A 16,723-nucleotide genomic window follows, 5' to 3' on the forward strand; every position below is an offset into this window, starting at 1 on the left:
TTGGTTTGTCTTCCAGTAGCCATTGAGCATAACCGGGCTGAGAGTCCAGAGCAACCCCTTCCTCCTGGTGTTGATGATAATCGGCAATGTGCACTATGCTTGAAGTATGGGGATGATAATGCCAATGTGAGTATGAAATGTTTTGGTAACTGCTAATCGTAGCATACGAGCTCTGCTGCACAGAGACAAATACATAAATCAAGGCAGTGTTAACATATCATTGTTAACACACGTAGGTTTGTGTAACTTTCCACATAAGAATTATTTTAGAACTTTTTATCAGGTTTGATTGCAATGCATGTTTTTTCGTTTACATCATGGCTCCCTAAGCATGTCATTGCCATCCAAGGTCGGCTGCATTCACACTGCATTTTAGAAGTGTAATTTCTATATTATCAGAGGAAATGGATTTTGGATGCCAGAGACAATCCCATTTTTTTTTGTCATTCCGCACCAAATCTGTTTGATAGAAATCTGGTTGATTTGGTGCACTATAACCTTACTCTGAGCTATAGTAGTTGTGGTTCTTGGGCATCCTTTAATAAGTAATAATACCATTTGCATTAAATTGAAGGTAATGACATTTTATTCATTTTGTTAGATTTCTAATGAAACCCAATTTCTATGTTTTATATTTCTAAACAACTTTTTTGTTACATGTTCTTGATATCCCCCCTCCTGCAGTGGCAGTTGTTGTTTCACTGAAGATGGTATTGTAAATTTTGGCCTCAAATAGTGGAATATTCATTTTTCCAGCACGGCTATGTTGCATAAGTACAGCACCTATGTAGTCCATTATCCACAATTCCCTGTTTAGTAAAAAAACTCAAAATGGAAACTGAGCTGTAACTATTGTTGCCTTAAACATGCCCATACCTTGTGTTTTAAAACTCTGAATTGTTATTGGCCTTTATTTCTATGGTGGGAATGCCTTGGATTTTAATTATGCGCTTATGATCTCCTCCCTTTACAGGACGCTGGTCGACTTCTGTACATTGGGCAGGATGAATGGACGCATGTAAATTGTGCCTTGTGGTCAGCTGAGGTCTTTGAAGATGACGATGGATCTCTGAAGAATGTGCACATGGCAGTTATCAGAGGAAAGCAATTGGTATATACACGTTCCTGTCTTACATGTCCCACCAGTGTTTCATTTTCGTACAATAATAACGTAGCATTGTGTCTTTCCTCTTACATACCAAAAGCACATCCTTCTTCTGCATTCAATCAATGTTGTCACTTTTTTTGTATTTCCAGTTTCTTGCAGATCTCTTTTAACATTTTTTTTCTCCCACTGTCTCATCTTCTTCCACTAGCGATGTGAGCATTGCTTGAAGCTTGGTGCAACAGTTGGCTGCTGCCTCAATTCCTGCACCAGTAACTACCATTTCATGTGCTCTCGGGTAAAGAACTGTGTGTTCCTAGAGGACAAGAAGGTTTACTGTCAGAAGCACAAAGACTTGATCAAAGGGGAGGTGAGTCATGGCTCGTATACTCCTACTCTCAGAGGGAATATCAGAGAATTGGGACATACAACAAGATCACATCTTTAAAATGGAACGGTCACTTCTGGGATTTATATAACGGAGAAAATCATTGAAAATTACCTATAACTTTTTAATGAGATGCTCCATTTTCTTTTCAATTTATATTAATTATTTTGCAAATGACATAATCCACTTCAGACAAGGCACAGCCAGGGAAACATTGCAAATCAGGAGGAGAAATAGAAACATTTCTCCACCTCTTTGTATGGTTTCTCTACAGTTACTGCCTGGTGCAAAGAACAGAGCTTGTAACATTGATTGACAGGGATCTAAGATGGGGGTCAGATTTCTTTATTTAAATTTATATTTCACACCGCGCAGATGCATGTTTATTAATTGTAGGGAAAAGTAAACATAATATTAAAAATCCTGTGAAGTGACAATTTCACTTTAAAAGACTACTAAGGTCTCCTGTCATTTGAACGCTGCAATGTTAACATTGCAGTTTTTTTTTTAAAGAAATTGCAATGTTTGCTTAGTATAGTTAAATACACCTCCAGTGACCGTCAAGTGAAACTGTGCTGGAATCAAATGCCATTAACTGCTGCATTTGATTGGAGGAGTGCGACGTTTGGGCGCACATTCCTATTTCCAATCGATTTCTTCTCTATAAGAAGCATTGGATTGGAGCAGATTGTTTCAAAGGCAGAGCAGGCAGCTGAGGAGTTCTGGTGCTGGTAATGAAGTAATGAGGTATTTCTTTTAATACCAAAGAGGGGTGGACTGAAGGGAACCTGTAGTCCTGAAAAATCAGTTGTTATAAGGTACGTTATTATTTGTGTGCAAAGTAATTGTTAGATCAAGAGTAAATGTGTAAGTGTAAGCATTTTATATGTTGAACAGCTTAAGATGCATTTCTTTGTGACAAACGTGCAGATATTCGCAGAGGTCTTCCTTTTTTTTTTTTTTTTCTTCTCGCAAATATATACCCACCTGAGCTAGACTCTTGCTTTGCATGTGTGTTTAGTGGACCATAATTTATTTTTACATTGAATTGCATTAGTTGAAAACCACCATGTAGCACTTTTGCTATTTATGTAGCATTTACAGGTAATTTTACACACAAGGTAGATTATTTCTAAGGGAATCTCTTTTAGAAGTACACAGAGCACCATGATATCTGCTTGGTCTCTCACAGTACTTACAATGCTTTGCAACCTCTAAATCAAAAATAAATGTGAACTGCTGCATCTGATCTGTAACTTTCCTCTGCAGGTTGTGTCTGATAACAGCTTCGAGGTTCAGAGAAGGGTTTTTGTGGACTTTGAGGGGATGAACCTTCGCAGAAAATTTCTAAATGGCTTGGAACCAGACAATATCCATATGATGATAGGTGAGAGTCTTGCATTAGTAGCTTTAAATTGCACATTTTACTCTAGCTCGGATATTCTGTCACATTGCTTTATCAATTGTTTCCCCATTTCAGCTTGTTTCTCCTCTTCCATGTTTTGTCTTCCTTTCTCCATAAATAGTTTTTTTTTGTTTGAAGTAGTACAGGCTAAGTTTGATATAACCAATTTATTAAAAAAATTACGGCACAATCTATTTCTCTGCAATCCTTTGCTTTAAGACTTTGGGTTATTTGTTACAATTTATAGTAGGTAGTAATATACTAAATAAGAGACCGTGCATGACAGACATGTATTTTATGGTACAAGCCACAGAATAAATACCGTATTTTTCGCTCCATAAGACGCACCACACCATAAGACGCACCTAGTTTATAGAGGAAGAAACACAGAAAAAAAAATATTCTGAACAAAATGTCCCATAGTGTTTCTTACTATGGGACAGTTTGTTCAGAATATTTTTTTTCTCCCCTGTCCCATAGTGTTCTCCCCCCCCTCTCCCATAGTCTTCTCCCCCCCCCTCCCATAGTCTCCCCCCCCCCTCCCATAGTCTTCTCCCCCCCCCCTCCCATAGTCTTCTCCCTCCCATAGTCTTCTCCCCCCTCCCATAGTCTTCTCCCCCCCATAGTCTTCTCCCCCCTCCCATAGTCTTCTCCCCCCTTTCCCATAGTCTCCCCCACCCCATAGTGTTCTCTCCTCTCCCATACTGTCCCCCTCCCCTCCCCTTGTCCCATAATTACTTACCTGTCTTGTAGCGTGGGCTGGCCTTACAGCGCGCACCGTGGTACTGGAACTTCAATTTCAGGTTCCGGTTTCCGGCGGGACTGAAAGGAAGTGTGCACACTGACTGCGCACTTCCTTTCAGTCCCGCCGGAAACCGGAACCTGAAATTGGAGTTCCTGTACCGCGGTGCGCGCTGTGAATCCAGCCCACGCTACAAGACAGGTAAGTAAAGCTTCATATTCGCTCCATAAGACGCACAGACCTTTCCCCTCACTTTTGAGGGGAAAAAAGTGCGTCTTATGGAGTGAAAAATACGGTAATTATAATGTTAAGTAATTTTATTAGAGGTTTAATACCATCCCCTCATTTATCATTTTCTTTTCAACCATTGGAGTTCTTTGTCTCCCCTATCATTTATATATAATTATATTTTTCTATAATATACACACATTTTATAATTTTTTTAAATTTGTTAACCTTACCGCCATTTTCTTTTTTGCTAAGGCTCTATGACTGTAGACTGCCTGGGAATACTGACAGATCTCTCCGACTGTGAAGAGAAACTTTTCCCTATTGGCTATCAGTAAGTATCCAATCTCTTCCCCCTTTTTTATTTATTTATTTTGTGAGAAATTGGTTAAAGGTAGCAGATACTGGAGAAAGATCCATGAGTGAACACTGCATGAAAACAAATAAGACTATGGTGGGAGTTAGAAAGATAGAAAGGAAAACATGATGTTGAGTAAATGACATCCCTGGAATCTACAAGCAACATTTGTATACATAACTTACAAATACAGTGGGACCTCGGTTTACAAACGCCTCCATTAACATAATTTTCAATTTACAAATGAAAATCCATTGAAAATAATGCCTCGGTTTACAATTTTTTTTCGCAATACAAAGCAAGTTTCCCCAGGATGTATTGCACCTGGGAGATTTATAGCACCACCCCCTGCATGCTCTCTGGGTAGCACGTGGCGTTGAGTGTGGAGGTGTTAGAGCGGCTTTTGCATTGTGTTCTGGAGCCATTCTGGAAATTGTTTGCAGTTGTTTTGGGACTTTTTGATGCATTTCTCAAGCTGTGGAAAGGTAGGGAGCTGAGCTTTGTGGTTTGCATGCCTTTTATTGTGTGCTCTGCATTGTGGGTTGGTTTCCATGCCAGCTTATTTCTGGCCTCCAGAACGGATTAATTTGTTTTCAATGCATTCCTATAGGAAACAGTGTTTCGGTTTACAAATTTTTCGCAATAAGAAATGTCCCGGAGAACGCATTAAATTTGTAAATACAGGTCCCACTTTAACTGGATACATGTGCAATTTAATGCATTGAGCTATGGCATCCATAATAAACAATGTCCGAGTGGCCCATGATTTGAAGTGGCCATTGTGCCTTGAGCCTGTATGTGCAGCATTTCTCTTTTAACTCTTCTCCTGCTGGAGGTGTAACTTATGGTCTGGCAGCTTCATTGGGTTGTGATCAGCTAGCCCAAAACGAGAGTTCCTGGTTAGCTGATGTCAATTTGCACAAAATCGAATTCATTGGCTGAGAGCAGTCAACAGACTTCCTTATCCACTGAAATAGTTGAAGGATTATCATTCTGCTTCTGCATCGCTGCAGATGCCAGATGTCGTAAAACCAGGTGAACATAGAATGTGATGGTAGATTGGAACCGTTTGGCCCATCTAGTCTGCCCAATTTTCTAAATACTTCCATTAGTCCCTGGCCTTATCTTATATTTAAGAAAGACTTATGCCAAAGGTGCTTACACTCCCTCACTGTCGAGGTAAATAGGACATACTGTTGTAAAACGGTTTTAATTATTAATGGAGAACTCTGCCATGGTACTCTTACTGTAACCACTCCAGTTGTCTTAAAAGTCCATGGCAGATCCCACACTCAGTTTTATTAGACTCAGATGTCTCAAGTTATCTGGAAAGCAATTTATCTCCTCTTTGAAAAAAAGGTATTGTTTAACTGTAGCTCGGGACTCTTGAGCAGTTGAAATCCCATTGCAAGTGACAGCTAGTATAGGAAAATAATTATTAAAAAAGATGTTCAACACTCATGGTCATGTGTAAATCTTTACAAAAATGTTTGGATATAGTCCTGGAAAAAAGAGGTCTTCCAAAGGGTTAAAAGTAACAGGAAGGGAGAAGTTGTTAGAATAAAAAAATGCTGGGACTATGTGATACATACACTGTTATTAGTCTTCCCGATTGTTTCACTAAATAGCCATGAAATGTCCAGTGTTTTTCAACCAGTTACTATTTTAGTGATTGTGGTCTCTTATTAGTATAACTCTGAAGAGGGCAAGGCAGTAATAATGTGTAACACTAGTAGTATATTGGTCAGCAAATCCTTGTTATTAAAGACTTTTAGTAAAAATACTTAGCACACTGTTATAAAAACAAGTAACATTTCTATTCACACTCACTATGACTAGACTGATGACAAAATAAGAAAACATAGATGACCAGAGATATTTTCATTGCTTGTTGTAGAGGGTAAAAATCAGTGTGAGAATGTGTAAAGAGACTTGTCGAATTTCAAAACGCCTAAATCCAGTAAAACTTGCAATGTCCATTTAATCTCTGCACGGCCAGTTAATAGATGTCTGCTAGTGTTGTACTGTAAATATTTGCATTGTCCAGTTTGTATACCTGTGTAATTAGGCCATTGAAAATTGACACCATCCGGCCCCTAAGTAAATCTTTTAATGTTCCCATTTGCTGTGCCAGTACAAGGTGTACATTAGACCTGTTTAATCTATTCAAAGCTGGCCAAATGTATGGAGGATGACTGGTTCACTTTCTCTCCTATTATAATACCGCAAACGCTTCCTGTGCTTTGAGCGTGTCCAACATGAGGATGTTCACAATCTCCCTGTGAATGTGTGATGCCTCATGCTGAACAGTAATATGCAAATACATTAGTTACTATCCTACAAACCTAAAATGTCCAGAAAAGTCTTAATGTTACTTATAAAGGATGATCTTGCTCAGATAGACATCCTTCTTTAAAATGGGTGACTGCGTAAGACTATATCTCTTTTTAGACCATGTTTTTCCCATGAGCTACTCTGTTTACTCAGCTGCAGTTTGTTTCCTTTCACCGAGCCATACCATGTGAATCTTTTTATGTGAATAGTAATGTTTGCACGTTTTCACAAGGCAGTGAAGGCTTAGAAATATTATGGCTACAGCCTTGTGTTGCTAGTTTAAAAAGTTGGGGTGAAAGCCTGCAGCCCCACTCTTTGAGCACATTGTGCGTCCTGGATCATGGCAGAGAGTAAACAAACCGTATAAAGCCATTAAACAAACTTCTGTCCACTAAGCTTAGCTGCAACTTTTTTTCCAGTATTTGTATCAGAGGTGACCCCCGGCTGAGGAACTGCTGCTCCGCTAATGCTCGCAACTATTGATGAATTATAAAAATATCTATCTTACCTGTAATAACAGAACCTGTAGTGAACATTGCCATTTTACGAATTTAGTTAAAAATAATTTTGCTATGATTTGTCTTGTGGTTCACAACTTTGCTGGTGGTGAGCTACCCTCCAGGTATACAACTGTAATCTGGTACAATCTAACTGCATCAATGAATCTGAATAAAGTGACACAATTCTCTGTAGGAAATTTATGAAGCATATATTGGTGGGTAGCGCTCTAACTAGTATACTTAATTTGTTCTAATAATAATTTTAAAAATCTGCTGATTTTAAAAATATCCTTATCTCATTTGTGGAAATTCCTAGTTAATACAGATTTCTTGGTGTTAAAAGATTTCAATGCCAAATTATTTGGGATTTGGAATAATTAAGTATTACATTTACATAAATCACTGCCAGCATAACTAGCAGATCATCTGATGGCAAACCTATAATTTCATGTATAGACTGCTGTTTAAAAATGATTAAAATGTTATAGAATTTAAATCCTTCAATATATATGTTTTGTACTTTGTATAAACTATTAAATATTATACAATATCCCTTGTAAATGTTCCATTCGGAGAGTTCCTTAAATACAAATAGACAAAGGTCCAGTTTATGGGTACTTGTAGCAAATCTGTTGAAATTTGGGGAATAAATAAATGCTTCGCTGTCACTACACAAACATATGATAATGCCTAGCTACATTAAAACAGCTAGCATTACGCAAGGTGTTCTATAGAGCATGGTTGGTGGACCGTCACTGGACATGTGACCTTGTTTTTAGCCTGTACTAAATGATTACTTTTGTCTACAGATGTTCACGAGTCTATTGGAGCACAACTGATGCCCGCAAGCGCTGTGTGTATACGTGTAAGATTTTGGAATGTCGACCACCACCACCAGAGCCTGACATTAACAGCACTGTAGAGCATGAAGAGAACCGTACTATTGCTCACAGTCCCAAGCTTCTTACAAGCGACATGCAAGGTCAGTGTGAATGGAGACAGAACTGTGATTCGTGTACAGTTTTAACTTCGTACATAAATTAAGTGGTAGAAATGTGTGTTTGGGTATACATGCATATATGTATTGTACGTTGCATGTGTGTAAATGTTGCAGTACATAAAGAAGTGTTTCTTAATATATTTTGGATACAAAATTGGGTACTCACAGTATTTCAGGCATTCCCCAATGCATTGGAACAGGTACATCATATCAAGCCCCTAGCGATTGCCCACATGAACTTAATTGCCTTCCTACCTAACAAATGAATCAATCTGGCTGTATATTCCATCAACAGTTGAAGAATGGTTTGCCAATGTAACTTTAGAATTGAAGAATTTGACATTGAGCTGATGTCATGTTTGTAATTAGTCGTTGTCAAAAATAGTTCAGAACCACTGATATGCTTGTTAGTTATAGGTATACGTCAGTCCTGTGCTGTATTGGAGTAAGGAATGTCATTATATAGTACATGCTCATTGCCTAAATCTTTTCAAACTCTGCTCTTAACTAAAAATTTTAGAGGGAAAAATCAAAACGTTTTGGGTTTATTTATTAAACTGGGGATTATTGAAAGATGTTTGGCTAAAACAGCCATGGTGGAGACATTTTCCAACTCCATTAGATTGTCAGTTTATTTTAATTTAGTTTGGGGTACTTTGCAGTTCCCTCATCCGTTTTTAGAATTCCTGCCTTAGTGAATAACCATATTGGCTTTATTATATGGGAGGAGTTGTTGCTTGACTTTCTTAAACCATTTTTTTGTCACTAAAACTGTGATTTAGTTAACTTTCTAGCATGTAATTCTCAAATATCCCTGTGTGGTGGTGTTGAGTGGCGTGTGTATTGGAACAATGCAATCTTAGGAGCAAAGAATGCTCCATAAAGCCATTAGTTCTATCACAATTCGAGAATTTGCTTTATAATGTCTTCTCAGTAATGTGTGTAACAGGTTTGTTTAGACAAGATTTTGAATCTGATGTCTTTATCCTCTGGATACAGAATCTCAGGACTCGGATTCTATAAAAAGTCATGATTCACTTGGACTCCCCTCTTCAGATTCCATTTCCTCCACGCCAGTTTCAAGTCCGTGGATTGCCTCTCGTCCAACTGTAGGTATCAAGGTCCGTACACCTAGATATTCCCCAAATCAGCGTTCACCAGGATCACGCCCTCTTCCATCAGCAGGTGAGAATAAAACAAATACATGCATACTCATTGCACATATACTTTACAAGTAACATCCGAGGACATGCATTCTGTGGAATCTGAAGACTGTGTAATCGTTTTGGTTTCCTGGCTACATTTTTAAATGCCTGCCCGAAGCATTGACAAAGTATGTCGCGCCTAGATGTCTTCATGCAAACTAAACTGATTAATTTGCTCACTTATCTCAGAGTTCAACAACTTGAGACTGGTGGCAGTCATAGAAAAAAATATTAAATGCAGCCTAATTTGAAATATCACAGCTCTTAAAGGATCACTATAGAGTCAGGAACACAAACATGTATTCCTGACCCTATAGTGTTAAAACCCACCATTTAGGTGGCTTTTCTCTGAAAATGCCTGAAGGGAGCCATTATACTCACCAGAACAACTACATTAAGCTGTAGTTGTTCTGGTGGCTATAGTGTCCCTTTAATCTACGAGTGATATTGTGCCTGAATTTATAGAAAGTATACCAATACCAAAATTAATAATGGTTAAGTAACTTGGTAACTTCTTCACATTACAATGGTTTATTTTGCCTTGCTATTTATTGTAATTTACGACCAGGCATCCACATATTGTCTTAACTGAAACTTGCCTATTAAAAAATAAACTACCATATTGGCCTATACAACCTTAAAAGGCATGGATAGACTGAGGAATTGTCTAAAATGCCTCCAGCACTCCACTTGTCTGAGAACCTGGCCAAAGTTAGATTGTTAATGCAGAACTTTAATTTAGTATTTAATTAGCAAGTGATGGAATGCCACAATTTTTGTCAAACCACTCCAAATACGTTGTCACAAACTGAATGATTCCCACAGACTCATTGCACCATAACCACTACATTGGAGTGCAGTAGTTATGGTTTTTAAAGTGCACCTTTTAAAGCATAAACACAAAGAATTTAAATGAATCTACGCTTAATAAGAGAATGCTGAGGTTATACACATTGATAAATATTTTGAGTCTACCCTGTTATAATTTTAACTGAGTCACAGCATGCATTATACAAAATTGTACAAAATATCACATCAACTATAGCACATGCATTATAGTTGCTGTGATGGGGAGCAAGAGAACTGGCTAGGATTTCCTGCCCTACCCTGTCATTCTGTTGTGAGCATATATGTCTAGTGACAGACAGATGAGGGAAGGGGTTGTAATAGATATATTATGCAATCATGCAATTTACACTAAAATTCCTAAAATAGCCCTTGCACTCCTATTACACTGCTAACATATAAACAAAAACAAACTTCCCCTTTGGCCTTTTTATGTCTTCGGAAGTAACGTGACACAATATGTTTGAAACTTATTTCTATTGTTAATATATAATATTTACATCTTGTAAAGTTAATCAATCTTTTTCTTCTTCTTCTTTACCTAATTATAGGAAGCCCATCTCCAGTTATACATGAGATTGTTACTGTTGGTGACCCCCTTCTCTCTTCTGGTCTTCGAAGCATTGGGTCCCGGAGGCACAGTTCCTCATCTCTTTCACCCCAACAGCAAAAACCTCGTCTGACGTCCCCACCAGGTGTAGCTGTGACCTCTGCAGATCATAGTACAAACTGTGTAGATAACTTACAGTTAGAAACCTCCACAAAGAGCAACTTCTCAAACAATGTATTAAGAACATCTGGAGGAAAGGCTGAACAACTGCCAGAAACAGGAAAAACTGGTATCTTGGAGAACCTATCCAAAATCACTACCTACAAAACTGACAAGACAAGACCATCCGCTCCTAAAATCTCAGACCCTTCCAGTCATATCAGTCCTAAAATCCCATCTCTATCACAAGGGGTATCTACCATAGATCCTGCTCCAGTACTGATAAACTCAAAGGCTTCACCCACTCCACACCAAAGGGCAACAAGGAGAGACAAGGATCAACATTTAAACCTCTGTCTGGCAGATAAGCCTGCTTCATTGGATACAGGAAAAGATCAACAGGTGCCCATTAGCAATCATGGAAACAGTGTGACCAAAGACAAACGGCCAAAATCCAAGAAACCGCTGCTGGAAAATACAAAAGAGAAACATTCCAGTAAACCCACCTGTGATATTGAGCCACCATCATGTGAAGGCCAGAAACTGACAAACACCAATGGGAATCACATGAAACCAGATACTGACAACTTTAGATCACATATCCACAACAAACATATTGATAAAACTACAAGCAGTGGAGGAAACTCACAGCTTGATGCCGCTATATCCAGCAACAGGAAAAGTACGCAAGCAAAGGTGGTAAAGGATGGACCTCAAGAAACTGAGGTAGAACAGCAAATTGCTGCATCTCCACAACAGCTTACAGAATTACCAGATATTAGAAAGGTTCAAGACATTCCTAAAGGAACAAGTGACATAATACACACAATCACAAATACAGATTCTGAGCCTCCAGCGGGCAACTCCTATCCTTCTCAGGACTCAAGTTTGTTACTTCAGGATGGAAGCAAAACCCAGGAAGAAAGTTCCTATAAAAGACGCTACCCCAGGAGAAGTGCCAGGGCACGTTCTAACATGTTTTTTGGCCTGACTCCACTGTATGGTGTCCGTTCCTATGGTGAGGAAGATCTTCCCTTCTGCAGCAGCACTCCGGGTAAGAAACGAGGGAAAAGGTCAGCAGAAGGTCAGGTAGATGGTGCCGATGACCTAAGCTCGTCAGATGACGACGATGCATATTATTACAACTTCTCAAGAACAGTTGTTTCATCTGTGGTGGATGACAGACTGGGGTTGCACACACTTTTTAAAGAGGAGGATCAGCGTGATCTCCACAAGATCCCACAACTTGACGGTGTAGATGATGGGACAGAAAGTGACACAAGTGTCACCATCACAACAGGGAAGTCTGGACAAACAGGCAAGAGGAGTGGTAAACAAAACGGGGCTGATAAACTTGAAGCAGCTGAAGACAGGGGAGAAAAAGGTCACACAGCAAAGTCTCACAAGGTGTCAGACTCCAAAATTGATAACTGCCACCCTGTGAAGCAAGATTCATTAGAGACACAGCTAAGCCTGGACACACCACGCAGAGGTGCAGAAAAGAATCTACTGGACCAATTCAATTCAGAACTGCTCAAATCTGACAGTGACAACAACAACAGTGATGACTGTGGTAATATTCTTCCCATAGATATAATGGATTTTGTGTTGAAGAATACACCATCAATGCAAGCTTTGGGAGAAAGTCCAGAGTCTTCGTCCTCTGAACTCCTTACATTGGGAGATGGATTAGGTCTGGACAGCAACCGGGGGAAGGATATGGCCTTATTTGAGGTATTTTCAACACAACTTCCTTCATCAGAAAATGTTGATGGAGCAGTTCCCTCAGCTATGTCAGCAGAAGAGCAATTTGAGCTGCCCCTAGAATTGCCGTCTGATCTCTCTGTTCTTACAACTCGCAGTCCTGCTCTTCCCAACCAGAACCATAGCAGACTAGCCGTCATTTCTGAGCCTCAAATGTCATCTCCTAGTGAACGTTCCCTTTTGTCCATTCCTCCAGCAGACACAGTGGAAAAAAGGGTGACTGTTACAGAGAAGCCTGTGGCAGCAGATGATGGGGATTCCACTCTCTTGGGACAGAGTGTTGATAGGACACCTGAAGGTCACATCACACCAGATCGGTTCATTCCAGAACATATATCTAGATCTCCCTGTGCACAGGCAGAACATACAGGCAGTCAGGATCTTGCACAGAATAGTGGTACCCCTAGTCTACAAGTTCCAGCATCACCCACCGTTCCTCACCAGAACCAGAAGTACATCCCGAGCTCTTCTGAGAGTCCTGGGTCCTCACAGCTACCGAACACTGCAGTACAAAGCACACCCCCTCACCTCAAATCAACAACAGAGAAATTGGTTGTTGTGAATCAAAATATGCAGCCTCTATATGTCCTTCAGACATTGCCTAATGGAGTAACACAAAAAATACAGCTTACCCCTTCAGTACCTCAAGGCACTAGTCGAATAGATGGAGATGTGCCTGTGTTGGGATCTATGGGTGCAGGACTCACATTGGCTACCACACTTAATCCTACCTTAACATCTTCATTTTCTCCTGCCAGCAAAGGTCTCCTCCCAATGTCTCACCACTCACATCTCCAAACTTTCCCTGCTGGCCACCAGGCAACTTTTCTTCCCAGCCTTACAAACCAGCCTTCAGGACTTGTTATTGGAGTTCAGCATTCTTCTGAACCACAACTCCTTCTTTCTGAAACAGGGCAGAGGCCAGAGTTGACCAACTCCTCCAATAATCCTACCTCTGTATCAAATAAAAAAAGGCTGATCTCACGTCTGCACAGTAAGAAAAACAAGAAACTGGCACCTTCTGTTGCACCAGGTGCAAGACATCCTCCTGAAGTAGTTTCCAACATGACACTAATTAATTTTGCCTCACCCCAACTGACAGAAGGGTTGCCAAATCACCCAGGTCTGATTGATCTCCACACCTTGAGGAGCCAGGCTGCTCACCGTAGTATTCCCAACATTATTAAACGATCAAAGTCTGGAGTCATGTACTTTGATCAGACTCCTCTTCTTCCTCAGGGTGCAGGTGCAGCCTGCACTGTGGGCACTGCACCCAGTGTTATTGGATTGGATGCTCGTCATCTGACTGGTCAGGTACCAGGGCTGGCTGCTGGCTCCCCAGTTCTAAATGTTGTGTCAATGCAGACATCATCTGCTGCCCCTCCTGTAACTGGCCATGTTTCATTAAGCAGTCCTGGTATTCTAGGTCCTTCTGAGTTGGGGTCCATCAGCAACTTTCTCATTAAGACCAGCCCGCAGGGTTTAGGTATACAGGATAACCATGTCACCATCCCAACTGGACCAGCAGGACTGTTCAGTCAGAGTCCATCCAAAGCAACCATTGCAACAACATCCAGCATATGCATGGTGCCCTCTTCGCAACCTGTAACTGTGAACCTTGCCCAGCCGGTTCCTGACCCAGAATGTGCATATCCCCTATCTCATCACAGACTGATAAGTAGTCGACCTCAGATCTTACCAGATCCAGTCAGTGGGTCTCATCTTCGGTCCACTGCTCTACAGCTTCCACCAGACCACAATGGTAAAGTGACCAAATCCACATCTTCGGCCCTTGGACTGCAGAGAAGCAGTGCCCAGGCATCACAGAAACTGAAAAAAGTTAAGAGACAAACACCTTCTGCTGAGAAAATGTGCAGGAAAAAACACAAGAACTCCCACACTACCCAGGTGGTTCCTTCAGCGTGGGGGAAGGAGAGCGATGACAAAGCAACAGTCTCCACTTCCTCTGGGTATGTTTTGTAGCTTTTTCTAACTTCATAACCTCTAGGTCATTACAAATTGCTGCTGCTATGAGCAACTCTTAAAAATAAGTGTGTTCTAAGCACCTTCTACTTTCCAGTTTTACTATGTACTTATTGTGTTTAGATTGACCCTTTAACATTCTCATCAGCTTATTTTTAACAGTAAGGAAATTCTGTGGACAGGAAGTGCATATGCACTAGCAGTTCAGAGGCACATCCGACTTTCTAACCTTGTTCAAATTAAGTAAAGGTGACAGATGTTAGGAGGCGGATCTGACATTCTAACTGTTCAAATTAATTAATTGTGACAGATGTGATTAACGGCCCTCATCAATCACAGGAAAATGACTTGGATTCTACTGTATTTGTATTATTTATTATGCATATATTGACTCTTCCATAACAGTTTCTTTAATATAAAATCTTGTTTCAAGAAATAAACATTCCATGCACCACAACCACTGCAGCCTAATAAGTCAAATGGTTTTATTTCTTGCCTGGTGTTCACTGGGAACTGCTCCCTGCCTCCAATCTATCGTACGGAGAACCAGAGACTGCAGGGCTTAGCTCATTAGCTAAGAGCAATCAGGGGATGCCTCCAGTCAATTACTTAGCCCTAAACTGGGGGGTTTAGCTCAGGAGAGCTAAAGCGTCTAAACAAGAGCATCTGGCTCTTTGCCAACTAGTGCAGAGATGAGCAGCTGAGCAGCCACCAGATCCCAGTCAAGTTTTAAACCGGTTTAATTGCTTACAGTGGGTGGGTACCAGGACACTTCTGGCACCGTAACTGCTACATTGCGCTGTACTGGTTACTATATTGCGCTGTACTGATGTTTGGAGTGTTCCTTTTATAAAAAAAATAACACTTGTTTTTAAAAGAATTCTTCACATCAATTTCCTTCCTCGTTCTTGTGCATTAACATACCTATATTATATCATTGACAGGAGCCACAAGCTGAAAACTGATAACCGTGACCAGAAAAGTTCATCCACAGAAAATCAGACTGAGTCTGAAGTGCAAGCAAGGTAATTCTTGAAAAATTGAATGGAATGATCTTATATCGGATATAATGGCCATGGAAGAGTCTGGCAAAATTAGCTCATCTTTATACCAGTGATTGCAATCTAAAAGTGGCTCTGTCACATCCCTATCCCTACTCCAGTATGAGTAATTCATAATGATAAAATGTTTATGAAATACTCACATTGACTGTTGGAAATTCACTTAAATTCCAGGGCAGTCAAAAGATATACAAAACAAAGTAGGGACTTTGTTTTAGCATATTCCCTTCACCATCACTAGTGAGTGCTGTAGGATAAAATGAGCAGAATTGTCTGCAGAGGAGCCCACGGTTTTGCCGGATCCTCCAAAAACCTCACACTGACGTTGACTCCTAGTAGGTGAAGAACAAGGAGATGAAAAGGAATGACAGGATGGAGTTAACAGTGGCCATAAGCAGCAGGTTTAGATAAGTAAAATTCACCTTTCCCTGCACCCTCTCAACACCACACTGTAAGCAGAGCAGTCACCATCTGGGATCTTTTCAATATATGCAAACCCATCAGACGGTGACAGAGCCGCTTGAGGGTCTTATGGAGGCCACAGCATATTATGGCTTCTTGTTATTTTTATTTTTTTATACATTTGTATACTTTTAATAGTTTGTGTTTCCCCCCCCCCCCCAAATTATTAAATATAAAAAATGTATATATATATAAAAAAAATCTATTTTCTTTAATAACGATAACTTGTCGATATTCTGTACATTTACCATTTTGAAAAAATAAACTATTTCTAAAAGTAAATGCACAAAATATACATGCCACATGTAGTGGATGCAGTGTGTTTAGACAGGGGAGCTGTGTGTGTTTGTGTAGTGGATGCAGTGTGTATTTGTGTAGTGTGTATATCATGAATGCAGTGTGTGTTTGTGTAGTGTGTGTATATAATGAATGCAGGGTGTGTTTGTGTAGTGTGTGTGTATATAATGAATGCAGGGTGTGTTTATGTAGTGTGTGTATATAATGAATGCAGGGTGTGTTTGTATAGTGTGTGTATATAATGAATGCAGGGTGTGTTTGTATAGTGTTTGTATATAATGAATGCAGGGTGTGTTTGTATAGTGTGTGTATATAATGAATGCAGGGTGTGTTTGT

General features: G+C 39.9%; 1 protein-coding gene across 3 annotated transcripts in view; it reads left to right on the forward strand.

Moving 5' to 3' along the window:
• The window catches only part of KMT2A (lysine methyltransferase 2A), a 101,096-nt gene that overhangs the window by 65,778 nt on the left and 18,595 nt on the right, over window positions 1-16,723 (forward strand). For 2 of the 3 annotated variants that reach the window (XM_063435906.1, XM_063435908.1), the window contains exons 20-28: window positions 17-126; window positions 974-1,111; window positions 1,317-1,475; window positions 2,763-2,880; window positions 4,124-4,202; window positions 7,870-8,042; window positions 9,060-9,245; window positions 10,663-14,554; window positions 15,512-15,592. In XM_063435906.1, the coding sequence (XP_063291976.1) occupies window positions 17-126; window positions 974-1,111; window positions 1,317-1,475; window positions 2,763-2,880; window positions 4,124-4,202; window positions 7,870-8,042; window positions 9,060-9,245; window positions 10,663-14,554; window positions 15,512-15,592 (4,936 nt within the window). The remainder of the gene's footprint in view (window positions 1-16; window positions 127-973; window positions 1,112-1,316; window positions 1,476-2,762; window positions 2,881-4,123; window positions 4,203-7,869; window positions 8,043-9,059; window positions 9,246-10,662; window positions 14,555-15,511; window positions 15,593-16,723) is intronic. The other variant, XM_063435907.1, reaches the window with a different exon arrangement.

The sequence above is a fragment of the Pelobates fuscus genome, chromosome 11 (assembly GCF_036172605.1).
Source record: "Pelobates fuscus isolate aPelFus1 chromosome 11, aPelFus1.pri, whole genome shotgun sequence".
Lineage (NCBI taxonomy): Eukaryota > Metazoa > Chordata > Amphibia > Anura > Pelobatidae > Pelobates > Pelobates fuscus.